This window comes from Salvelinus namaycush, chromosome 8 (assembly GCF_016432855.1).
Source record: "Salvelinus namaycush isolate Seneca chromosome 8, SaNama_1.0, whole genome shotgun sequence".
NCBI classification, from domain to species: Eukaryota; Metazoa; Chordata; class Actinopteri; order Salmoniformes; family Salmonidae; genus Salvelinus; species Salvelinus namaycush.
The window spans coordinates 13,102,913-13,126,042 of record NC_052314.1 but is presented as its reverse complement, the minus strand read 5'-3'; the positions used below and the strand labels follow the sequence as shown (position 1 = coordinate 13,126,042).

Sequence of the window (23,130 nt, the reverse complement as noted above, 5' to 3'; positions counted from 1 at the left end):
CCCTGCATCTAACCCAGTGAGTCCTGGACTCGAGTACTACGACACGCATCTAACCCACTGAGTCCTGGACTCGAGTACTACGACCCTGCATCTAACCCACTGAGTCCTGACTCGAGTACTACGACACTGCATCTAACCACTGAGTCCTGGACTCGAGTACTACGACACTGCATCTAACCCACTGAGCCCTGGACTCGAGTACTACGACACTGCATCTAACCCACTGAGTCCTGGACTCGAGTACTACGACACTGCATCTAACCCACTGAGTCCTGGACTCGAGTACTACGACACTGCATCTAACCCACTGAGTCCTGGACTCGAGTACTACGACCCTGCATCTAACCCACTGAGTCCTGGACTCGAGTACTACGACACTGCATCTAACCCACTGAGTCCTGGACTCGAGTACTACGACACTGCATCTAACCCACTGAGTCCTGGACTCGAGTACTACGACCACTGCATCTAACCACGTGAGTCCTGGACTCGAGTACTACGACCCTGAATCTAACCCAGTGAGCCCTGGACTCGAGTACTACGACCCTGAATCTAACCCAGTGAGTCCTGGACTCGAGTACTACGACACTGAATCTAACCCACTGAGTCCTGGACTCGAGTACTACGACACTGATCTAACCCACTGAGTCCTGGACTCGAGTACTTACGACCCTGAATCTAACCCAGTGAGCCCTGGACTCGAGTACTACGACACTGCATCTAACCCACTGAGCCTGGACTCGAGTACTACGACCCTGCATCTAACCCACTGAGCCCTGGACTCGAGTACTACGACCCTGCATCTAACCCACTGAGCCCTGGACTCGAGTACTACGACACTGCATCTAACCCACTGAGCCCTGGACTCGAGTACTACGACACTGCATCTAACCCACTGAGCCCTGGACTCGAGTACTACGACACTGCATCTAACCCACTGAGCCCTGGACTCGAGTACTACGACACTGCATCTAACCCACTGAGTCCTGGACTCGAGTACTACGACACTGCATCTAACCCACTGAGTCCTGGACTCGAGTACTACGACACTGCATCTAACCCACTGAGTCCCTGGACTCGAGTACTACGACACTGCATCTAACCCACTGAGCCCTGGACTCGAGTACTACGACACTGCATCTAACCCACTGAGTCCTGGACTCGAGTACTACGACACTGCATCTAACCCACTGAGTCCTGGACTCGAGTACTACGACACTGCATCTAACCCACTGAGTCCTGGACTCGAGTACTACGACCCTGCATCTAACCCAGTGAGTCCTGGACTCGAGTACTACGACCCTGCATCTAACCCAGTGAGTCCTGGACTCGAGTACTACGACACTGCATCTAACCCACTGAGTCCTGGACTCGAGTACTACGACACTGCATCTAACCCACTGAGTCCTGGACTCGAGTACTACGACACTGCATCTAACCCAGTGAGTCCTGGACTCGAGTACTACGACCCTGCATCTAACCCATTGAGTCCTGGACTCGAGTACTACGACACTGCATCTAACCCACTGAGTCCTGGACTCGAGTACTACGACACTGCATCTAACCCACTGAGTCCTGGACTCGAGTACTACGACACTGCATCTAACCCACTGAGCCCTGGACTCGAGTACTACGACACTGCATCTAACCCACTGAGCCCTGGACTCGAGTACTACGACACTGAATCTAACCCACTGAGTCCTGGACTCGAGTACTACGACCCTGCATCTAACCCACTGAGCCCTGGACTCGAGTACTACGACACTGCATCTAACCCACTGAGTCCTGGACTCGAGTACTACGACCCTGCATCTAACCCACTGAGCCCTGGACTCGAGTACTACGACACTGAATCTAACCCAGTGAGTCCTGGACTCGAGTACTACGACACTGAATCTAACCCACTGAGTCCTGGACTCGAGTACTACGACACTGAATCTAACCCACTGAGTCCTGGACTCGAGTACTACGACCCTGAATCTAACCCAGTGAGCCCTGGACTCGAGTACTACGACACTGCATCTAACCCACTGAGCCCTGGACTCGAGTACTACGACCCTGCATCTAACCCACTGAGCCCTGGACTCGAGTACTACGACCCTGCATCTAACCCACTGAGCCTGGACTCGAGTACTACGACACTGCATCTAACCCACTGAGCCTGGACTCGAGTACTACGACACTGCATCTAACCCACTGAGCCCTGGACTCGAGTACTACGACACTGCATCTAACCCACTGAGTCCTGGACTCGAGTACTACGACACTGCATCTAACCCACTGAGTCCTGGACTCGAGTACTACGACACTGCATCTAACCCACTGAGTCCTGGACTCGAGTACTACGACACTGCATCTAACCCACTGAGTCCTGGACTCGAGTACTACGACACTGCATCTAACCCACTGAGTCCTGGACTCGAGTACTACGACACTGCATCTAACCCACTGAGTCCTGGACTCGAGTACTACGACACTGCATCTAACCCACTGAGTCCTGGACTCGAGTACTACGACACTGCATCTAACCCACTGAGTCCTGGACTCGAGTACTACGACACTGCATCTAACCCACTGAGTCCTGGACTCGAGTACTACGACACTGCATCTAACCCACTGAGTCCTGGACTCGAGTACTACGACACTGCATCTAACCCACTGAGTCCTGGACTCGAGTACTACGACCCTGCATCTAACCCACTGAGTCCTGGACTCGAGTACTACGACACTGCATCTAACCCACTGAGCCCTGGACTCGAGTACTACGACCCTGCATCTAACCCACTGAGCCCTGGACTCGAGTACTACGACACTGCATCTAACCCACTGAGTCCTGGACTCGAGTACTACGACACTGCATCTAACCCACTGAGTCCTGGACTCGAGTACTACGACCCTGAATCTAACCCAGTGAGTCCTGGACTCGAGTACTACGACACTGCATCTAACCCACTGAGCCCTGGACTCGAGTACTACGACCCTGCATCTAACCCACTGAGCCCTGGACTCGAGTACTACGACACTGCATCTAACCCACTGAGTCCTGGACTCGAGTACTACGACCCTGCATCTAACCCACTGAGTCCTGGACTCGAGTACTACGACACTGCATCTAACCCAGTGAGTCCTGGACTCGAGTACTACGACCCTGCATCTAACCCACTGAGTCCTGGACTCGAGTACTACGACACTGCATCTAACCCATTGAGTCCTGGACTCGAGTACTACGACACTGAATCTAACCCACTGAGTCCTGGACTCGAGTACTACGACACTGCATCTAACCCACTGAGTCCTGGACTCGAGTACTACGACCCTGCATCTAACCCAGTGAGTCCTGGACTCGAGTACTACGACACTGCATCTAACCCACTGAGCCCTGGACTCGAGTACTACGACCCTGCATCTAACCCAGTGAGTCCTGGACTCGAGTACTACGACCCTGCATCTAACCCAGTGAGTCCTGGACTCGAGTACTACGACACTGCATCTAACCCACTGAGTCCTGGACTCGAGTACTACGACACTGCATCTAACCCACAGAGTCCTGGACTCGAGTACTACGACACTGCATCTAACCCACTGAGCCCTGGACTCGAGTACTACGACACTGCATCTAACCCACTGAGCCCTGGACTCGAGTACTACGACACTGCATCTAACCCAGTGAGTCCTGGACTCGTGTACTACGACACTGAATCTAACCCAGTGAGTCCTGGACTCGAGTACTACGACCCTGCATCTAACCCACTGAGTCCTGGACTCGAGTACTACGACACTGCATCTAACCCACTGAGCCCTGGACTCGAGTACTACGACCCTGCATCTAACCCAGTGAGTCCTGGACTCGAGTACTACGACACTGCATCTAACCCAGTGAGTCCTGGACTCGAGTACTACGACACTGCATCTAACCCAGTGAGTCCTGGACTCGAGCACTACGACCCTGCATCTAACCCACTGAGTCCTGGACTCGAGTACTACGACACTGCATCTAACCCAGTGAGTCCTGGACTCGAGTACTACGACACTGCATCTAACCCACTGAGTCCTGGACTCGAGTACTACGACACTGCATCTAACCCACTGAGTCCTGGACTCGAGTACTACGACACTGCATCTAACCCACTGAGTCCTGGACTCGAGTACTACGACCCTGCATCTAACCCACTGAGTCCTGGACTCGAGTACTACGACACTGCATCTAACCCAGTGAGTCCTGGACTCGAGTACTACGACCCTGCATCTAACCCACTGAGTCCTGGACTCGAGTACTACGACACTGCATCTAACCCATTGAGTCCTGGACTCGAGTACTACGACACTGAATCTAACCCACTGAGTCCTGGACTCGAGTACTACGACACTGCATCTAACCCACTGAGTCCTGGACTCGAGTACTACGACCCTGCATCTAACCCAGTGAGTCCTGGACTCGAGTACTACGACACTGCATCTAACCCACTGAGCCCTGGACTCGAGTACTACGACCCTGCATCTAACCCAGTGAGTCCTGGACTCGAGTACTACGACCCTGCATCTAACCCACTGAGCCCTGGACTCGAGTACTACGACACTGCATCTAACCCACTGAGTCCTGGACTCGAGTACTACGACCCTGCATCTAACCCACTGAGCCCTGGACTCGAGTACTACGACCCTGCATCTAACCCACTGAGCCCTGGACTCGAGTACTACGACACTGCATCTAACCCATTGAGTCCTGGACTCGAGTACTACGACACTGAATCTAACCCACTGAGTCCTGGACTCGAGTACTACGACACTGCATCTAACCCACTGAGTCCTGGACTCGAGTACTACGACCCTGCATCTAACCCAGTGAGTCCTGGACTCGAGTACTACGACACTGCATCTAACCCACTGAGCCCTGGACTCGAGTACTACGACACTGCATCTAACCCAGTGAGTCCTGGACTCGAGTACTACGACCCTGCATCTAACCCACTGAGCCCTGGACTCGAGTACTACGACACTGCATCTAACCCACTGAGTCCTGGACTCGAGTACTACGACCCTGCATCTAACCCACTGAGCCCTGGACTCGAGTACTACGACCCTGCATCTAACCCACTGAGCCCTGGACTCGAGTACTACGACCCTGAATCTAACCCACTGAGCCCTGGACTCGAGTACTACGACCCTGAATCTAACCCAGTGAGTCCTGGACTCGAGTACTACGACACTGAATCTAACCCACTGAGTCCTGGACTCGAGTACTACGACACTGAATCTAACCCACTGAGTCCTGGACTCGAGTACTACGACCCTGAATCTAACCCAGTGAGCCCTGGACTCGAGTACTACGACACTGCATCTAACCCACTGAGCCCTGGACTCGAGTTCTACGACCCTGCATCTAACCCACTGAGCCCTGGACTCGAGTACTACGACCCTGCATCTAACCCACTGAGCCCTGGACTCGAGTACTACGACACTGCATCTAACCCACTGAGCCCTGGACTCGAGTACTACGACACTGCATCTAACCCACTGAGCCCTGGACTCGAGTACTACGACACTGCATCTAACCCACTGAGTCCTGGACTCGAGTACTACGACACTGCATCTAACCCACTGAGTCCTGGACTCGAGTACTACGACACTGCATCTAACCCACTGAGTCCTGGACTCGAGTACTACGACACTGCATCTAACCCACTGAGCCCTGGACTCGAGTACTACGACACTGCATCTAACCCACTGAGCCCTGGACTCGAGTACTACGACACTGCATCTAACCCACTGAGTCCTGGACTCGAGTACTACGACACTGCATCTAACCCACTGAGCCCTGGACTCGAGTACTACGACCCTGCATCTAACCCACTGAGCCCTGGACTCGAGTACTACGACACTGCATCTAACCCACTGAGTCCTGGACTCGAGTACTACGACCCTGCATCTAACCCACTGAGTCCTGGACTCGAGTACTACGACACTGAATCTAACCCAGTGAGTCCTGGACTCGAGTACTACGACCCTGCATCTAACCCACTGAGTCCTGGACTCGAGTACTACGACACTGCATCTAACCCATTGAGTCCTGGACTCGAGTACTACGACACTGAATCTAACCCACTGAGTCCTGGACTCGAGTACTACGACACTGCATCTAACCCACTGAGTCCTGGACTCGAGTACTACGACCCTGCATCTAACCCAGTGAGTCCTGGACTCGAGTACTACGACACTGCATCTAACCCACTGAGCCCTGGACTCGAGTACTACGACCCTGCATCTAACCCAGTGAGTCCTGGACTCGAGTACTACGACACTGCATCTAACCCACTGAGTCCTGGACTCGAGTACTACGACACTGCATCTAACCCAGTGAGTCCTGGACTCGAGTACTACGACACTGAATCTAACCCAGTGAGTCCTGGACTCGAGTACTACGACCCTGCATCTAACCCAGTGAGTCCTGGACTCGAGTACTACGACACTGCATCTAACCCACTGAGTCCTGGACTCGAGTACTACGACACTGCATCTAACCCACTGAGTCCTGGACTCGAGTACTACGACACTGCATCTAACCCACTGAGCCCTGGACTCGAGTACTACGACACTGCATCTAACCCACTGAGCCCTGGACTCGAGTACTACGACACTGCATCTAACCCAGTGAGTCCTGGACTCGTGTACTACGACACTGAATCTAACCCAGTGAGTCCTGGACTCGAGTACTACGACCCTGCATCTAACCCACTGAGTCCTGGACTCGAGTACTACGACACTGCATCTAACCCACTGAGCCCTGGACTCGAGTACTACGACCCTGCATCTAACCCAGTGAGTCCTGGACTCGAGTACTACGACACTGCATCTAACCCAGTGAGTCCTGGACTCGAGTACTACGACACTGAATCTAACCCAGTGAGTCCTGGACTCGAGCACTACGACCCTGCATCTAACCCACTGAGTCCTGGACTCGAGTACTACGACACTGCATCTAACCCAGTGAGTCCTGGACTCGAGTACTACGACACTGCATCTAACCCACTGAGTCCTGGACTCGAGTACTACGACACTGCATCTAACCCACTGAGTCCTGGACTCGAGTACTACGACACTGCATCTAACCCACTGAGTCCTGGACTCGAGTACTACGACCCTGCATCTAACCCACTGAGTCCTGGACTCGAGTACTACGACACTGCATCTAACCCAGTGAGTCCTGGACTCGAGTACTACGACCCTGCATCTAACCCACTGAGTCCTGGACTCGAGTACTACGACACTGCATCTAACCCATTGAGTCCTGGACTCGAGTACTACGACACTGAATCTAACCCACTGAGTCCTGGACTCGAGTACTACGACACTGCATCTAACCCACTGAGTCCTGGACTCGAGTACTACGACCCTGCATCTAACCCAGTGAGTCCTGGACTCGAGTACTACGACACTGCATCTAACCCACTGAGCCCTGGACTCGAGTACTACGACCCTGCATCTAACCCAGTGAGTCCTGGACTCGAGTACTACGACACTGCATCTAACCCACTGAGTCCTGGACTCGAGTACTACGACCCCGCATCTAACCCAGTGAGTCCTGGACTCGAGTACTACGACACTGAATCTAACCCAGTGAGTCCTGGACTCGAGTACTACGACCCTGCATCTAACCCAGTGAGTCCTGGACTCGAGTACTACGACACTGCATCTAACCCACTGAGTCCTGGACTCGAGTACTACGACACTGCATCTAACCCACTGAGTCCTGGACTCGAGTACTACGACACTGCATCTAACAAACTGAGCCCTGGACTCGAGTACTACGACACTGCATCTAACCCACTGAGCCCTGGACTCGAGTACTACGACACTGCATCTAACCCAGTGAGTCCTGGACTCGTGTACTACGACACTGAATCTAACCCAGTGAGTCCTGGACTCGAGTACTACGACCCTGCATCTAACCCACTGAGTCCTGGACTCGAGTACTACGACACTGCATCTAACCCACTGAGCCCTGGACTCGAGTACTACGACCCTGCATCTAACCCAGTGAGTCCTGGACTCGAGTACTACGACACTGCATCTAACCCAGTGAGTCCTGGACTCGAGTACTACGACACTGCATCTAACCCAGTGAGTCCTGGATTCGAGCACTACGACCCTGCATCTAACCCACTGAGTCCTGGACTCGAGTACTACGACACTGCATCTAACCCAGTGAGTCCTGGACTCGAGTACTACGACACTGCATCTAACCCACTGAGTCCTGGACTCGAGTACTACGACACTGCATCTAACCCACTGAGTCCTGGACTCGAGTACTACGACACTGCATCTAACCCACTGAGTCCTGGACTCGAGTACTATGACACTGCATCTAACCCACTGAGTCCTGGACTCGAGTACTACGACACTGCATCTAACCCAGTGAGTCCTGGACTCGAGTACTACGACCCTGCATCTAACCCAGTGAGTCCTGGACTCGAGTACTACGACACTGCATCTAACCCAGTGAGTCCTGGACTCGAGTACTACGACACTGCATCTAACCCACTGAGTCCTGGACTCGAGTACTACGACACTGCATCTAACCCAGTGAGTCCTGGACTCGAGTACTACGACACTGCATCTAACCCAGTGAGTGCTGGACTTGAGTACTACGACCCTGCATCTAACCCAGTGAGTCCTGGACTCGAGTACTACGACACTGAATCTAACCCAGTGAGTCCTGGACTCGAGTACTACGACCCTGCATCTAACCCAGTGAGTCCTGGACTCGAGTACTACGACATTGCATCTAACCCAGTGAGTCCTGGACTCGAGTACTACGACCCTGCATCTAACCCACTGAGTCAAGTGAGACTCATCCTCATTAAGTAATGCCCACAATTAGAATATCAGACATGTTTTTTTAGCATTCATGGCCTGTTACAGGCTACAGGAGGCTGAGCTATTTGTTCAGGCTCATAACAGTCAGTAGAGATGCTGGAAGTACAGTAAGAGTGATTGCTTTGCAACTACTAGCTACCATTAATGGTATACAGTGCATTCTGAAAGTATTCAGACCCCTTCACCTTTTCCACTTTTTTTTTTAATGTTACAGCCTTAATATAAAATGAATTAAAATGATGAGGGGGAAAAAAACTATTTACACAGAACAACCCGTAATGACAAAGCAAAAACAGGTTTTTAGAAATAAAAACCGAAATATCACATTTACATAAGTATTCAGAACCTTTACTCAGTACTTTGTTGAAGCACCTTTGGCATCGATTACAGCCTCGAGTATTCTTGGATATGACTCTACAAGCTTGGCACACCTGTATTTGGAAAGTTTCTTACATTCTTCTCTGCAGATCCTCTCAAGCTCTGTCAGACCTGCAAAGCTATTTTAAGGTCTCTCCAAAGATGGTCGATCAGGTTCAAGTCTGGGCTCTGGCTGGGTCACTCAAGAACATTCAGAGACTTGTCCCGAAGCCACTCCTGTGTTGTCTTGGCTGTGCGCTTAGGGTCATTTTCCTGTTGGAAGGTGAACCTTCACCCCAGTCTGAGGTCCCGAGCAGGTTTTCATCAATGATCTCTGTACTCCGTTCAGCTTTGCCTCAATCCTGACTAGTCTCCCAGTCCCTGCTGCTGAAAAACATCCCCAAATCATGATGTTGCCACCATCACGCTTCACCATAAGGATGGTGCCAGGTTTCCTCCAGATGTGACGCTCTGAGAGTCCTCTAGGTGCCGTTTGGCAAACTCCAAGCGGGCTGTCATGTGCCTTTTACTGAGGAGTGGCTTCCGTCTGGCCACTCTATCATAAAGGCCTGATTGGTCGAGTGCTGCAGAGATGCTTGTCCTTCTGGAAGGTTCTCCAATCTCCAGAGGAACTCTGGAGCTCTGTCAGAGTGGCCATTGGGTTCTTGGTCACCTCCCTAACCAAGGCCCTTCTCTCCCGATTGCTCAGTTTGGCCGGGCGGCCAGCTCAAGAAAAAGTATTGGTGGTTCCAAACTTCTTCCATTGAAGAATTATAGAGGCCACTGTGTTCTTGGGGACCTTAAATGCTGCAGATTGTTTTTGGTACCCTTCCCCAGATCTGTGCCTCGACACAATCCTGTCTCGGAGCTCTATGAACAATTCCTTCGACCTCATGGGTTGGTTTATGCCCTGACATGCATGGTCAACTGTGGGACCTTATATAGACAGGTGTTTGCCTTTCCAAATCATGTTCAATCAATTGAATTTACCACAGGTGGACTCCAAGTTGTAGAAAAATCTCAAATATGATCAATGGAAACAGGATGCAACTAAGCTCAATTTGGAGTCTCATATCAAAGGGTCTGAATACTTATGTAAATAAGGTATTTCTGTTTTTTTTTATTTTGAATAAATTATCAAAAATGTCCAATAACCTGGTTTTGCTTTGTCATTATGGGGTATTGTGTGTAGATTGATGAGGGGGGAAAAAGGTTTAATTCATTTTAGAATAAGGCTGTAACGTAACAAAATGTCAAGGGGTCTGTATACTTTCCAAAGGCACTGTATCTCATACAGGCCAGGCCTATTGGCCTATCCAGATTTGATGTGGTTACAGCAGTAACAATACCGTTTCACTGTACAAGTAGCAAACAGTCCTTAGGCTACTAGGTATCCCGTGTGTTTTCTGTAAGTTTTCATTGAAACAGTGGATACTATTTGTTTAGCCTAGATGTTGAATTCTGTCAACATTACACACCAGGTCAGCCCTTTTACTGCTGGCAAAAGTACTGACAATTGGTAAAGTACCCTATGCAGCATCTTACAAGTATACAGGAGGTATTGTTTCATACTACTGTAAGATGCTGAAATAGGACAATTTAACAGCCTATTTAATGGGAGTTCCCAGCTGTGTCTCTAGTCAATAAAGCAGTAAGTGCTACAGTATTCACAGGAAACATTTCCTAGTTTGAAATGGCCAAGAAGCCATACATTCTGAGTGAGAATCAGGCTACTGCTACTGAGAATTGATATTCATGTCTAGCCCGTGTATACCATCTTCACTGATGTGCAATGGAGTTTGTCCAGACTATCTCTCTCACACTTCCTCGATGGCCAGTGTGGCCCCAGGCTTTAATCCTATCTCTGCTTGGCAGTTTCATACTTCAGATAAATCAGACACATGGTTAGAGGCTACAATTTTGATTGTTCCGTTACATTTCACACCCAAATTCTGTGTTTGGAGTGGAGTGACTTCGTAGCCTAATTGGTGTTCTGAGATTCCATTTCGCTGAGTTCTATTGGGAGATATTGTAAAAGGTGCAACTGAACTGTAAGCCTACAGCCTATAAGTCCTGGGGGCTGTGACGTCTGTTCACATCTAAAGGTAAACCGCATTGTGTAGGTTCATGGGGGGAAAAAATATGCTTTCACTGACAGTGCGCTCATAATGTAGCCTATGGGCGAACAAACTTGTGTAATTTCATTTTGTAACCATTTAGCATTCTTTGCTGAGAAAGCGTAGTAGACTAACAGTCTTATTTATCCGTGTGTACGCTATTTCCTTTATAAAAAGTGTACACTGTTACTTTTGCAACTTCTTGTATCTGAGAGAGATGGGGAAAACCCAACCTGATCTGGGGACAAATGAGTGTCTAAACCCCTGTCAATCGTGCTACAAACCCAGATACCCCCAACACGTTTCCTGTGTGTTACTTTGTAGCAAGACTTGGTGAAAAGTTAGCGCAAACTTTGTATCAACACGTGTGTAAAAAATAAATACAAATAAAAGCGTAAATTACCTGAAAAGGGTTGATGTCGTACGATTCTGCAAATGGGTTATCTTCAAATCCCGACATTTTAATAGCGTTTTTATAATATCTCCTCAAAGTAGAAACAATATAGTCCTCCTATCGCTTGATAAGCTCCTCTTTCTTTCATTGGTTACTTCCTGAAATTGAGTTTAGTGCGCATACGTTTTTATATATTTTTAATATATATATATATATATATATTTTTTTTAATGTATTTTATTCATAATACAAAAATCAACTTACATTGCTACATCAAACATGTCTAGCAAACCAAACACAGGTATTAACAATGCTCAAACATACAAAAAATATAAAAATAAAATACAAAAAATAAACAATTTAAGTGCAATTATATTCACTCTGAAAATATCTTATTATAATGATTCATGAAGGTGTTATTCTTGTTGTTATTCACTAGGGTTAGTGTTTTAATAAGATAATTAAATTCAATCTGAAAAATTGGTAATTTTGGTATAGAATTTTGGAATTTTTGTTATTATTATTTTATATATTTTACCCAGCCTAAAACCCCAAACAGCAAGCAATGCAGGTGTAGAAGCACGGTGGCTAGGAAAAACTCCCTAGAAAGGCCAAAACCTAGGAAGAAACCTAGAGAGGAACCAGGCTATGAGGGGTGGCCAGTCCTCTTCTGGCTGTGCCGGGTGGAGATTATAACAGAACATGGCCAAGATGTTCAAAATGTTCATAAATGACAAGCATGGTCAAATAATAATCAGGAATAAATGTCAGTTGGCTTTTCATAGCCGATCATTAAGAGTTGAAAGCAGCAGGTCTGGGACAGGTCAGGGTTCCATAACCGCAGGCAGAACAGTTGAAACTGGAACAGCAGCAGGGCCAGGTGGACTGGGGACAGCAAGGAGTCATCATGCCCGGTAGTCCTGACGTATGGTCCTAGGGCTCAGGTTCTCCGAGAGAGAGAAAAAAAGAGAGAAGGAGAGAATTAGAGAGAGCATACTTAAATTCACACAGGACACTGGATAAGACAGGAGAAGTACTCCAGATATAACCAACTGACCCTAGCCCCCCGACACATAAACTACTGCAGCATAAATACTGGAGGCTGAGACAGGAGGGGTCAGGAGACACTGTGGCCCCATCCGATGATACCCCCGGACAGGGCCAAACAGGAAGGATATAACCCCACCCACTTTGCCAAAGCACAGCCCCCGCACCACTAGAGGGATATCTTCAACCACCAACTTACAATCCTGAGACAAGGCCGAGTATAGCCCACAAAGATCTCCACCACAGCACAAACCAAGGGGGGGCGCCAACCCAGACAGGAAGATCACGTCAGTAACTCAACCCACTCAAGTGACGCACCCCTCCTAGGGACGGCATGAAAGAGCACCAGTAAGCCAGTGACTCAGCCCCTGTAATAGGGTTAGAGGCAGAGAATCCCAGTGGAGAGAGGGGAACCGGCCAGGCAGAGACAGCAAGGGCGGTTCGTTGCTCCAGAGCCTTTCCGTTCACCTTCACACTCCTGGGCCAGACTACACTCAATCATATGACCTACTGAAGAGATAAGTCTTCAGTAAAGACTTAAAGGTTGAGACCGAGTCTGCGTCTCTCACATGGGTAGGCAGACCGTTCCATAAAAATGGACCGTTCCATAAAGATCGATAGGAGAAAGCCCTGCCTCCAGCTGTTTGCTTAGAAATTCTAGGGACAATTAGGAGGCCTGCGTCTTGTGACCGTAGCGTACGTGTAGGTATGTACGGCAGGACCAACTCGGAAAGATAGGTAGGAGCAAGCCCATGTAACGCTTTATAGGTTAACAGTAAAACCTTGAAATCAGCCCTTGCCTTAACAGGAAGCCAGTGTAGGGAAGCTAGCACTGGAGTAATATGATCAAATTTCTTGGTTCTAGTCAGGATTCTAGCAGCCGTATTTAGCACTAACTGAAGTTTATTTAGTGCTTTATCCGGGTAGCCGGAAAGTAGAGCATTGCAGTAGTCTAACCTAGAAGTAACAAATGCATGGATTAATTTTTCTGCATCATTTTTGGACAGAACATTTCTGATTTTTGCAATGTTACGTAGATGGAAAAAAGCTGTCCTTGAAACAGTCTTGATATGTTCGTCAAAAGAGAGATCAGGGTCAAGAGTAACGCCGAGGTCCTTCACAGTTTTATTTGAGACGACTTTACAACCATCAAGATTAATTGTCAGATTTAACAGAAGATCTCTTTGTTTCTTGGGACCTAGAACAAGCATCTCTGTTTTGTCCGAGTTTAAAAGTAGAAAGTTTTCAGCCATCCACTTCCTTATGTCTGAAACACAGGCTTCTAGCGAGGGCAATTTTGGGGCTTCACCATGTTTCATTGAAATGTACAGCTGTGTGTCATCCGCATAGCAGTGAAAGTTAACATTATGTTTTCGAATAACATCCCCAAGAGGTAAAATATATAGTGAAAACAATAGTGGTCCTAAAACGGAACCTTGAGGAACACCGAAATGTACAGTTGATTTGTCAGAGGACAAACCATTCACAGAGACAAACTGATATCTTTCCGACAGATAAGATCTAAACCAGGCCAGAACTTGTCCGTGTAGGCCAATTTGGGTTTCCAGTCTCTCCAAAAGAATGTGGTGATCGATGGTGTCAAAGGCAGCACTAAGGTCTAGTAGCACGAGGACAGATGCAGAGCCTCGGTCTGACGCCATTAAAAGGTCATTTACCACCTTCACAAGTGCAGTCTCAGTGCTATGATGGGGTCTAAAACCAGACTGAAGCATTTTGTATACATTGTTTGTCTTCAGGAAGGCAGTGAGTTGCTGCGCAACAGCCTTTTCTAAAATTTTTGAGAGGAATGGAAGATTCGATATAGGCCGATAGTTTTTTATATTTTCCGGGTCAAGGTTTGGCTTTTTCAAGAGAGGCTTTATTACTGCCACTTTTAGTGAGTTTGGTACACATCCGGTGGATAGAGAGCCGTTTATTATGTTCAACATAGGAGGGCCAAGCACATGAAGCAGCTCTTTCAGTAGTTTAGTTGGAATAGGATCCAGTATGCAGCTTGAAGGTTTAGAGGCCATGATTATTTTCATCATTGTGTCAAGAGATATAGTACTAAAACACTTAAGTGTCGCTCCCGATCCCAGGCCCTGGCAGAGCTGTGCAGATCCAGGACAGCTAAGCCCTGGAGGAATACGCAGATTTAAAGAGGAGTCCATAATTTGCTTTCTAATGATCATGATCTTTTCCTCAAAGAAGTTCATGAATTTATTACTGCTGAAGTGAAAGCCATCCTCTCTTGGGGAATGCTGCTTTTTAGTTAGCTTTGCAACAGTATCAAAAATAAATTTTGGATTGTTCTTATTTTCCTCAATTAAGTTGGAAAAGTAGGATGATCGAGCAGCAGTGAGGGCTCTTCGATACTGCACGGTACTGTCTTTCCAAGCTAGTCGGAAGACTTCCAGTTTGGTGTGGCGCCATTTCCGTTCCAATTTTCTGGCTTGCTTCAGAGCTCGGGTATTTTCTGTATACCAGGGAGCTAGTTTCTTATGACAAATGTTTTTCGTTTTTAGGGGTGCAACTGCATCTAGGGTATTGCGCAAGGTTAAATTGAGTTCCTCAGTTAGGTGGTTAACTGATTTTTGTCCTCTGACGTCCTTGGGTAGGCAGAAGGAGTCTGGAAGGGCATCAAGGAATTTTTGTGTTGTCTGAGAATTTATAGCACGACTTTTGATGCTCCTTGGTTGGGGTCTGAGCAGATTATTTGTTGCGATTGCAAACATAATAAAATGGTGGTCCGATAGTCCAGGATTATGAAGAAAAACATTAAGATCTACAACATTTATTCCATGGGACAAAACTAGGTCCAGAGTATGACTGTGGCAGTGAGTAGGTCCAGAGACATGTTGGACAAAACCCACTGAGTCGATGATGGCTCCGAAAGCCTTTTGGAGTGGGTCTGTGCACTTCTCCATATGAATATTAAAATCACCAAAAATTAGAATATGATCTGCTATGACTACAAGGTCCGATAGGAATTCAGGGAACTCAGAGAGGAACGCTGTATATGGCCCAGGAGGCCTGTAAACAGTAGCTATAAAAAGTGATTGAGTAGGCTGCATAGATTTCATGACTAGAAGCTCAAAAGACGAAAACGTCATTTTTTTTTTTGTAAATTGAAATTTGCTATCGTAAATGTTAGCAACACTTTCGCCTTTGCGGGATGCACGGGGGATATGGTCACTAGTGTAACCAGGAGGAGAGGCCTCATTTAACACAGTAAATTCATCAGGCTTAAGCCATGTTTCAGTCAGGCCAATCACATCAAGATTATGATAAGTGATTAGTTCATTGACTATAACTGCCTTTGAAGTGAGGGATCTAACATTAAGTAACCCTATTTTGAGATGTGAGGTATCACGATCTCTTTCAATAATGGCAGGAATGGAGGAGGTCTTTATCCTAATGAGATTGCTAAGGCGAACACTGCCATGTTTAGTTTTGCCCAACCTAGGTCGAGGCACAGACACAGTCTCAATGGGGATGGCTGAGCTGACTACACTGACTATGCTAGTGGCAGACTCCACTAAGCTGGCAGGTTGGCTAACAGCCTGCTGCCTGGCCTGCACCCTATTTCATTGTGGAGCTAGAGGAGTTAGAGCCCTGTCTATGTTGGTAGATAAGATGAGAGCACCCCTCCAGCTAGGATGGAGTCCGTCACTCCTCAGCAGGTCAGGCTTGGTCCTGTTTGTGGGTGAGTCCCAGAAAGAGGGCCAATTATCTACAAATTCTATCTTTTGGGAGGGGCAGAAAACAGTTTTCAACCAGCGATTGAGTTGTGAGACTCTGCTGTAGAGCTCGTCACTCCCCCTAACTGGGAGGGGGCCAGAGACAATTACTCGATGCCGACACATCTTTCTAGCTGATTTACAAGCTGAAGCTATGTTGCGCATGGTGACCTCTGACTGTTTCATCCTAACATCGTTGGTGCCGACGTGGATAACAATATCTCTATACTCTCTACACTCGCCAGTTTTAGCTTTAGCCAGCACCATCTTCAGATTAGCCTTAACGTCGGTAGCCCTGTCCCCTGGTAAACAGTGTATGATCGCTGGGTGATTCGTTTTAAGTCTAATACTGCGGGTAATGGAGTCGCCAATGACTAGGGTTTTCAATTTGTCAGAGCTAATGGTGGGAGCCTTCGGCGTCTCAGACCCCGTAACGGGAGGAGTAGAGACAAGAGAAGACTCGGCCTCAGACTCCGACTCGCTACTTAATGGGGAAAACCGGTTGAAAGTTTCTGTCGGCTGAATGAGCGACACCAGTTGAGCATTCCTACAGCATTTCCCTCCAGAAGCCATGAGAAAGTTGTCCGGCTGCGGGGACTGTGCGGGGGGATTTATACTAACGTTACTATCTGTACTTACTGGTGGCACAGACGCTGTTTCATCCTATCCTACACTGAAATTACCCTTGCCTAACGATTGCGTCTGAGGCAATCGTTCTCCTGTATATTATGAGTACAGCGACTGCAATTAGAAGACATCATGTTAATGTTACTACTTAGCTTCGGCTGTTGAAAGTGCTGACGAACCATGTCCAGATAAAGCATCCGGAGTGAAAAAGTTGAATGAGGGAAAAAAGTTGTGATGGAAAAACTAAAAATATAAACGGTAATAAAAAAAAAAAAAAAAAACGTAAAGTTGTCAGCTAGTAAAGTAAGGTTGGCAACAAAACGCACAGCAACAAAACGCACAGCAACACGTCTGCAAATTCAATTAAAGCTTGTTGGTGAAACCTGGCCAATTTAGCAGGTAATCTTTCAGGAATATAATTACATTTCAGTAAAAATCGAAGACCTCCCAATTTATTAAACACATTATTTGGAATGAAATACCATATTGAGTCAGTATCGAGCAAACATTTTTTCAGCCAGTTTATCTTGAAAGTGTTATTTATGTCAATAAAATCCAACACTTCTAGACCGCCTTCAGCTCTTTTGTTAGAAAGGACAGATTTTTTTAGTTTGTGAGACTTATTTTTCCAGATGAAGTCAAGAAAGGTCTTATTGACCTCTTTACAAGTAGCTGGATTTACACATAACGATAATGAGGGGTACACAAAACCAGACAGTCCCTCTGCCTTGGACAGAAGTACTCTCAAGTATAGAAATATCTCTTTGTAGCCAATTATTAAATATATTTTTAGTTCTCTTAATTTTAGGAGAGAAATTCAAATGTTGTCTGACTAAGTGTTTTTTTGACAGATGTATTCCTAAATATTTAACACAGTCCTTTACAGGAATATTTTCAATTTCTTTATCATCAGAGTCAAATAAACATAAGATTTCACATTTAGAAACATTCAGCATTAATCCTGATGCAATAGAAAATGCCGTTATAGCATTAAGGGCATGGGCGACCTGGTCTTTGTCTCTTAAGAAAAGAGTAGTATCATCAGCCAGTTGGGAAATTTTGATTTCTTTGTTAAAAATGGTTAAGCCATACAAATTTGCATCATTCAGAATATCTAGAGATAAAAGTTCCTCAACCAAAATGAATAAAAATGGCGAAATTGGGCATCCCTGACGTACACTTCTGTTGATACTAAATCTTTTGGAAGTATTAAGGTTTAGTAGCACGGAACTATTTATATATTTGTAAAACATGCGAATTACTTTAATAAAATGTTCACCAAATCCAAAAAGTTTAAGAGACCTTTTTTTTTTTTTCACCTTTATTTAACCAGGTAGGCTAGTTGAGAACAAGTTCTCATTTGCAACTGCGACCTGGCCAAGATAAAGCATAGCAGTGTGAACAGACAACAACACAGAGTTACACATGGAGTAAACAATAAACAAGTCAATAACATAGTAGGAAAAAAAGAGAATCTATATACAATGTGTGCAAAAGGCATGAGGAGGTGTTGGCCAAGGTTGCAGTAGCCAGGAGGAAGGCATGGCCAGCCGTTGAGAAATGCTTGTTGAAGTCTTCGATTATCACGGATTTATCGGTGGTGACCGTGTTACCTAGCCTCAGTGCAGTGGGCAGTTGGGAGGAGGTGCTCTTGTTCTCCATGGACTTTACAGTGTCCCAGAACTTTTTGGAGTTAGAGCTACTGGATGCAAATTTCTGCTTGAAAAAGCTGGCCTTTGCTTTCCTGACTGACTGTATTGGTTCCTGACTTCCCTGAACAGTTGCATATCGCGGGGACTATTCGATGCTATTGCAGTTCGCCACAGGATGTTTTTGTGCTGGTCGAGGGCAGTCAGGTCTGGAGTGAACCAAGGGCTATATCTGTTCTTAGTTCTGCATTTTTTGAACGGAGCATGCTTGTCTAAGATGGTGAGGAAGTTACTTTTAAAGAATGACCAGGCATCCTCAACTGACGGGATGAGGTCAATATCCTTCCAGGATACCCGGGCCAGGTCGATTAGAAAGGCCTGCTCGCAGAAGTGTTTTAGGGAGCGTTTGACAGTGATGAGGGGTGGTCGTTTGACCGCGGACCCGTAGCAGATACAGGCAATGAGGCAGTGATCGCTGAGATCCTGATTGAAGACAGCAGAGGTGTATTTGGAGGGCAAGTTGGTCAGGATAATGTCTATTAGGAGAAATTCAAGAGAAATTCATGTTCAATTGTGTCAAAGGCTTTACAGAAGTCCAGAAATAGGACAACCGCATCTGAGTCAATTGCATCTGAATAATCTATACGGTCCAAGACTAAACGAATGTTAGAGCTGATGTGACGGCCCTTCATAAATCCTGTTTGAGTCTCATTTATAATGGTATCTATTCCTTTCTTTAATCTTTTGGCATAAACCAGAGCAATCAATTTGTAATCAACATTTAATAAAGTAATTGGTCTCCAATTGTCAATGAGAGAAGGGTCTTTATCAGGCTTCGGAATCAATGAAATAAGGCCCTGTTTCATAGTGGAGACCATTTCCCCATTTTTAATGCAATCTTGAAACATATTGAAAATCGGGTCTTCTAGCAACTCCCAAAACTGTCTATAGAATTCAACTGACAGGCCATCAGGGCCAGGTGATTTCCCTTTTTTCATTGAATTCAGAGCCTCTCTAATTTCTCCAATTGACACAGGTGAATCGCAAACTGAGTGGAAATCATCCTCAATTACAGGGACACAATTCTGAATGTGGCAAATGTAGCTTTCACAACCATCTTCCTGAAATTGAGAGCTGTAAAGGTTTTCATAAAAGGAATTGACAAATGATGATATTGTAATGGGATCTTTGCATAAAACATCGTTAATTTTGAGTGCAGTTATAGATTTTCTTTTGTAGTTTCTCTTTTCAAGTGCAAAAAAGTAACTAGTGTTTCTTTCCCCCTCTTCAATCCATTTTGCTCTTGACCTTACAAAGGCGCCTTTTGCCAGATCCGTGTAAGTCTGTTCTAATTCTAGTTGTAAAGACCTGAACACAGACTCCTCTTCTTCAGATAGATTATCTTTCTTTAGAAAACTGTCAAGCTTGCTCATCATCTCTTTTTCTCTATGTTTCTTTAATTGCATCAGCTCTTTGGTGCGTTTAATGGCTACAACTCTGACTTTATATTTGAAGTCTTTTCTTGCAAAAATATCTTTAGCTAATGATTTGATGTTTTCAATGAGATCAATATCTTTAAGAAGTGTATTGTTTAATTTCCAATACCCTCGAATGCCTTTTGATTTTTTAGTAGCTTGTAAATTCAGGGAAATCAAGTGATGATCAGAAAAGGGAGCCAACTGATGATCTACATCTATAACAAATTGTAACAAAAAAGGGGAAATTAGGAATAAATCTATTCTAGATTTACGTGACATAGTTTTGTTGGTCCAGGTATAACCCTTAGCATCCGGATTGAAATAACACCAGGCATCCTCAACACAGAGATCCTTGCATAATGTAGTAATAATGTTACTATTGAGGGCTTTGACTCGTTCTAGGAGGAAAACGATCAACAGATGCATCAGGTGTTTCATTAAAATCCCCTGAAATAATTAGAAAAGCCTCTGAGTATTTGATGTTTAAATCCTGTACTTTCCTGGTAAATTGGGTAAAAAGGGTCTTATTAGGAGCATGTGAGTTATGTCCGTATACATTACAGATGATGAAAAGAGCATTGTCAAGTTTAACAGTTACTATGACCCATCTGCCGTCTTGTGAAGATGTGGATTCTAGAATGTCACCTTTAAACTTGTGAATAGGTGTCAAAACACCAGCAGAATGATTTGATCCATGACTGAAATAGGCCATATTTCCCCATTGTGCTTTCCAAAATTTCAAATCACTTTCAACCGAATGAGTTTCCTGAAGAAGGACAAAATCTGCATTACTGCGTTTACAGTATCAAAATAAAGCTTTTCTTTTTGTAGGATTTCTCAAACCCCTAGCATTTAGACTAACGATATTGAGTGAATTGAAAACGAACTCCTGCATAAAAAAAAATAAAAAACACAAATTAGATAACAAGTATTAATATGAACAATAAAACAAACAGTGAACCTTGAGAGGATTACTCGACGGAAAACTACGCTCAGCTGAGGTAGCGGTGGTTAACAGAATAACAAATCTATTTACTTCCTTTTCTTTGGCAAGTGTTCATCAGTTGTAGTTCGAACGGTACATGTATTATTGGCAGTACATTAACTGTACTCATGGTAGTACTCACAGTTCCAATTTGGTTCATGTCAACAGTTACCCAGTACGGTAATCATTCTTCCTTCGATAAATGCATGTGGGCCCTTGAACCCCGCCTTCTTTCCCTCTTGTCGCGCCTTCTGTATCAGCGGCCACAGTTTCTCTCTGGCAGCCTGATCCTGCGGTATCAGAGCTTCTTTGATGCGGAGTTTCTTCTCGTCCAGAAACTTGTTCCCCTTGGCCATTTTCCATATGATGTCCCTGTAATGGCGCATAGTTAAGCGCAAGATGATATTATGAGGGGGTCCATCAGATCTTCTTTTCCCAAGTCGATGTACCACATCTATCACGTCTCTTAGCCTGTCTTTGATGCATGGTGCCACTTTTCCCAGGATATTAATAACTACTTCTCTAATATCCTCTCCCTCTACCTCTTTTACACCTTGGATTTTCAGATTCCACCTGCGAGAGTACCTTTGAAGTTCAGCTACATTCTCACACAGCTCATTATTTTTGGATTGCATTTTCTTCAGCTCATTCTCTAGGAACGTTATCTTTTCCTTGTTCTCGCTCACAATTTTGTGTAGTTGATTGACAGTTTCTGACAAATTATCGATCTTCTTTGATGTTTCTTCTGTAGCCCGCTCTATGATGGACACTTTGGAGAGTGAAAGAGATTTGCGTCAGTTCAAATCTGGCATCAGGACAAAATGTGATTCATAGTCACCGAATATATTTTAAGTATTTTAATTAAACTCAAACGATAAATGGTAAATGCAATTTTCGTATATACGGGTTCACTGTATCTCCGCGCAGAATTCTCAACTTGCCCAGTTGGCCTATCATAGTAGAGGTTTAGCATGGTTAATACTCTTGCTCCTCCTTTGTGGGCCCCCGAACTTGTCCAAGCCCCTTGGCGTTTTCCTTCTCCACATCTGGTTGTTGGGTAGAGCAGCTCCATCCTGTGTCCCCCTCGATTCTTCACTCAAACAATTCCTAATATGGTACTGAACAGTCTCTTCACCACCCTGGTTGGCCCAGAGTGATGCACCCCTCCCCTCTCCAGACTGTCCACAGCTTTTATGGCCTGTGGTGGTCAGTCCTTACACACCTACACACACACCCCCCTCTGTATTGTGTGTGTGTGTAACAAAACAATATTCCTCTTCAACCAATATGCTAACAGCCTATAGTGCATAAACATAAATCCTAACAATTTCCCCCTTTATACACCCTCATGGGGTGTAACCAACTTATATATCCATATACTGGGTTTCCGTTGAACCCAGGAACTTGAAACCTTCAACCAGGAGGATAGTTTTTTTTTTTTTTTCATGAAATGTATCATTTTTTATGCAAAACAGTATATATTAAAAAAAACATCAGCGGGGTCTTTAGATTCCCCCTTTTGACACCCCCAAGGGTGTCATCATAACAACATGATTACAGACAGAATATATATATATTTTTAAATTACACCCTCTGGTCTCTCCCTCTATACATCTTGTACCAGGTGGGCTCCTTGCCACCCGGGAACTTCAAACCTTCACAACAGGGAGGACTAATGTAATGACCTGGATAAAAAGTATATTGTTTCTTTTTATTATTATTAATTTTTATTTTTCTTATACGACCACTTCACCCACAGCAAACCAAGGGTCATCCTCAGTCAGACCCATCTTTCTCCTGTAGTTTGACTCAGTATCAGCATCTCCATCCGGAGTATCAAACAAAGGCATCATACCAGCAGC

At 45.8% G+C, this 23,130-nt stretch overlaps 1 protein-coding gene across 1 annotated transcript in view; it reads right to left on the bottom strand.

Annotated features, from left to right (window-relative positions):
• LOC120051879 (secretory carrier-associated membrane protein 2-like) overlaps nt 1-21,624 on the bottom strand; it is a 41,997-nt gene extending 20,373 nt beyond the window's left edge. Inside the window, exon 1 of the mRNA XM_038998767.1 lies at nt 21,448-21,624. Within this exon, the coding sequence (XP_038854695.1) occupies nt 21,448-21,624 (177 nt within the window). The remainder of the gene's footprint in view (nt 1-21,447) is intronic.
• Nucleotides 21,625-23,130: the final 1,506 nt, after the last annotated feature.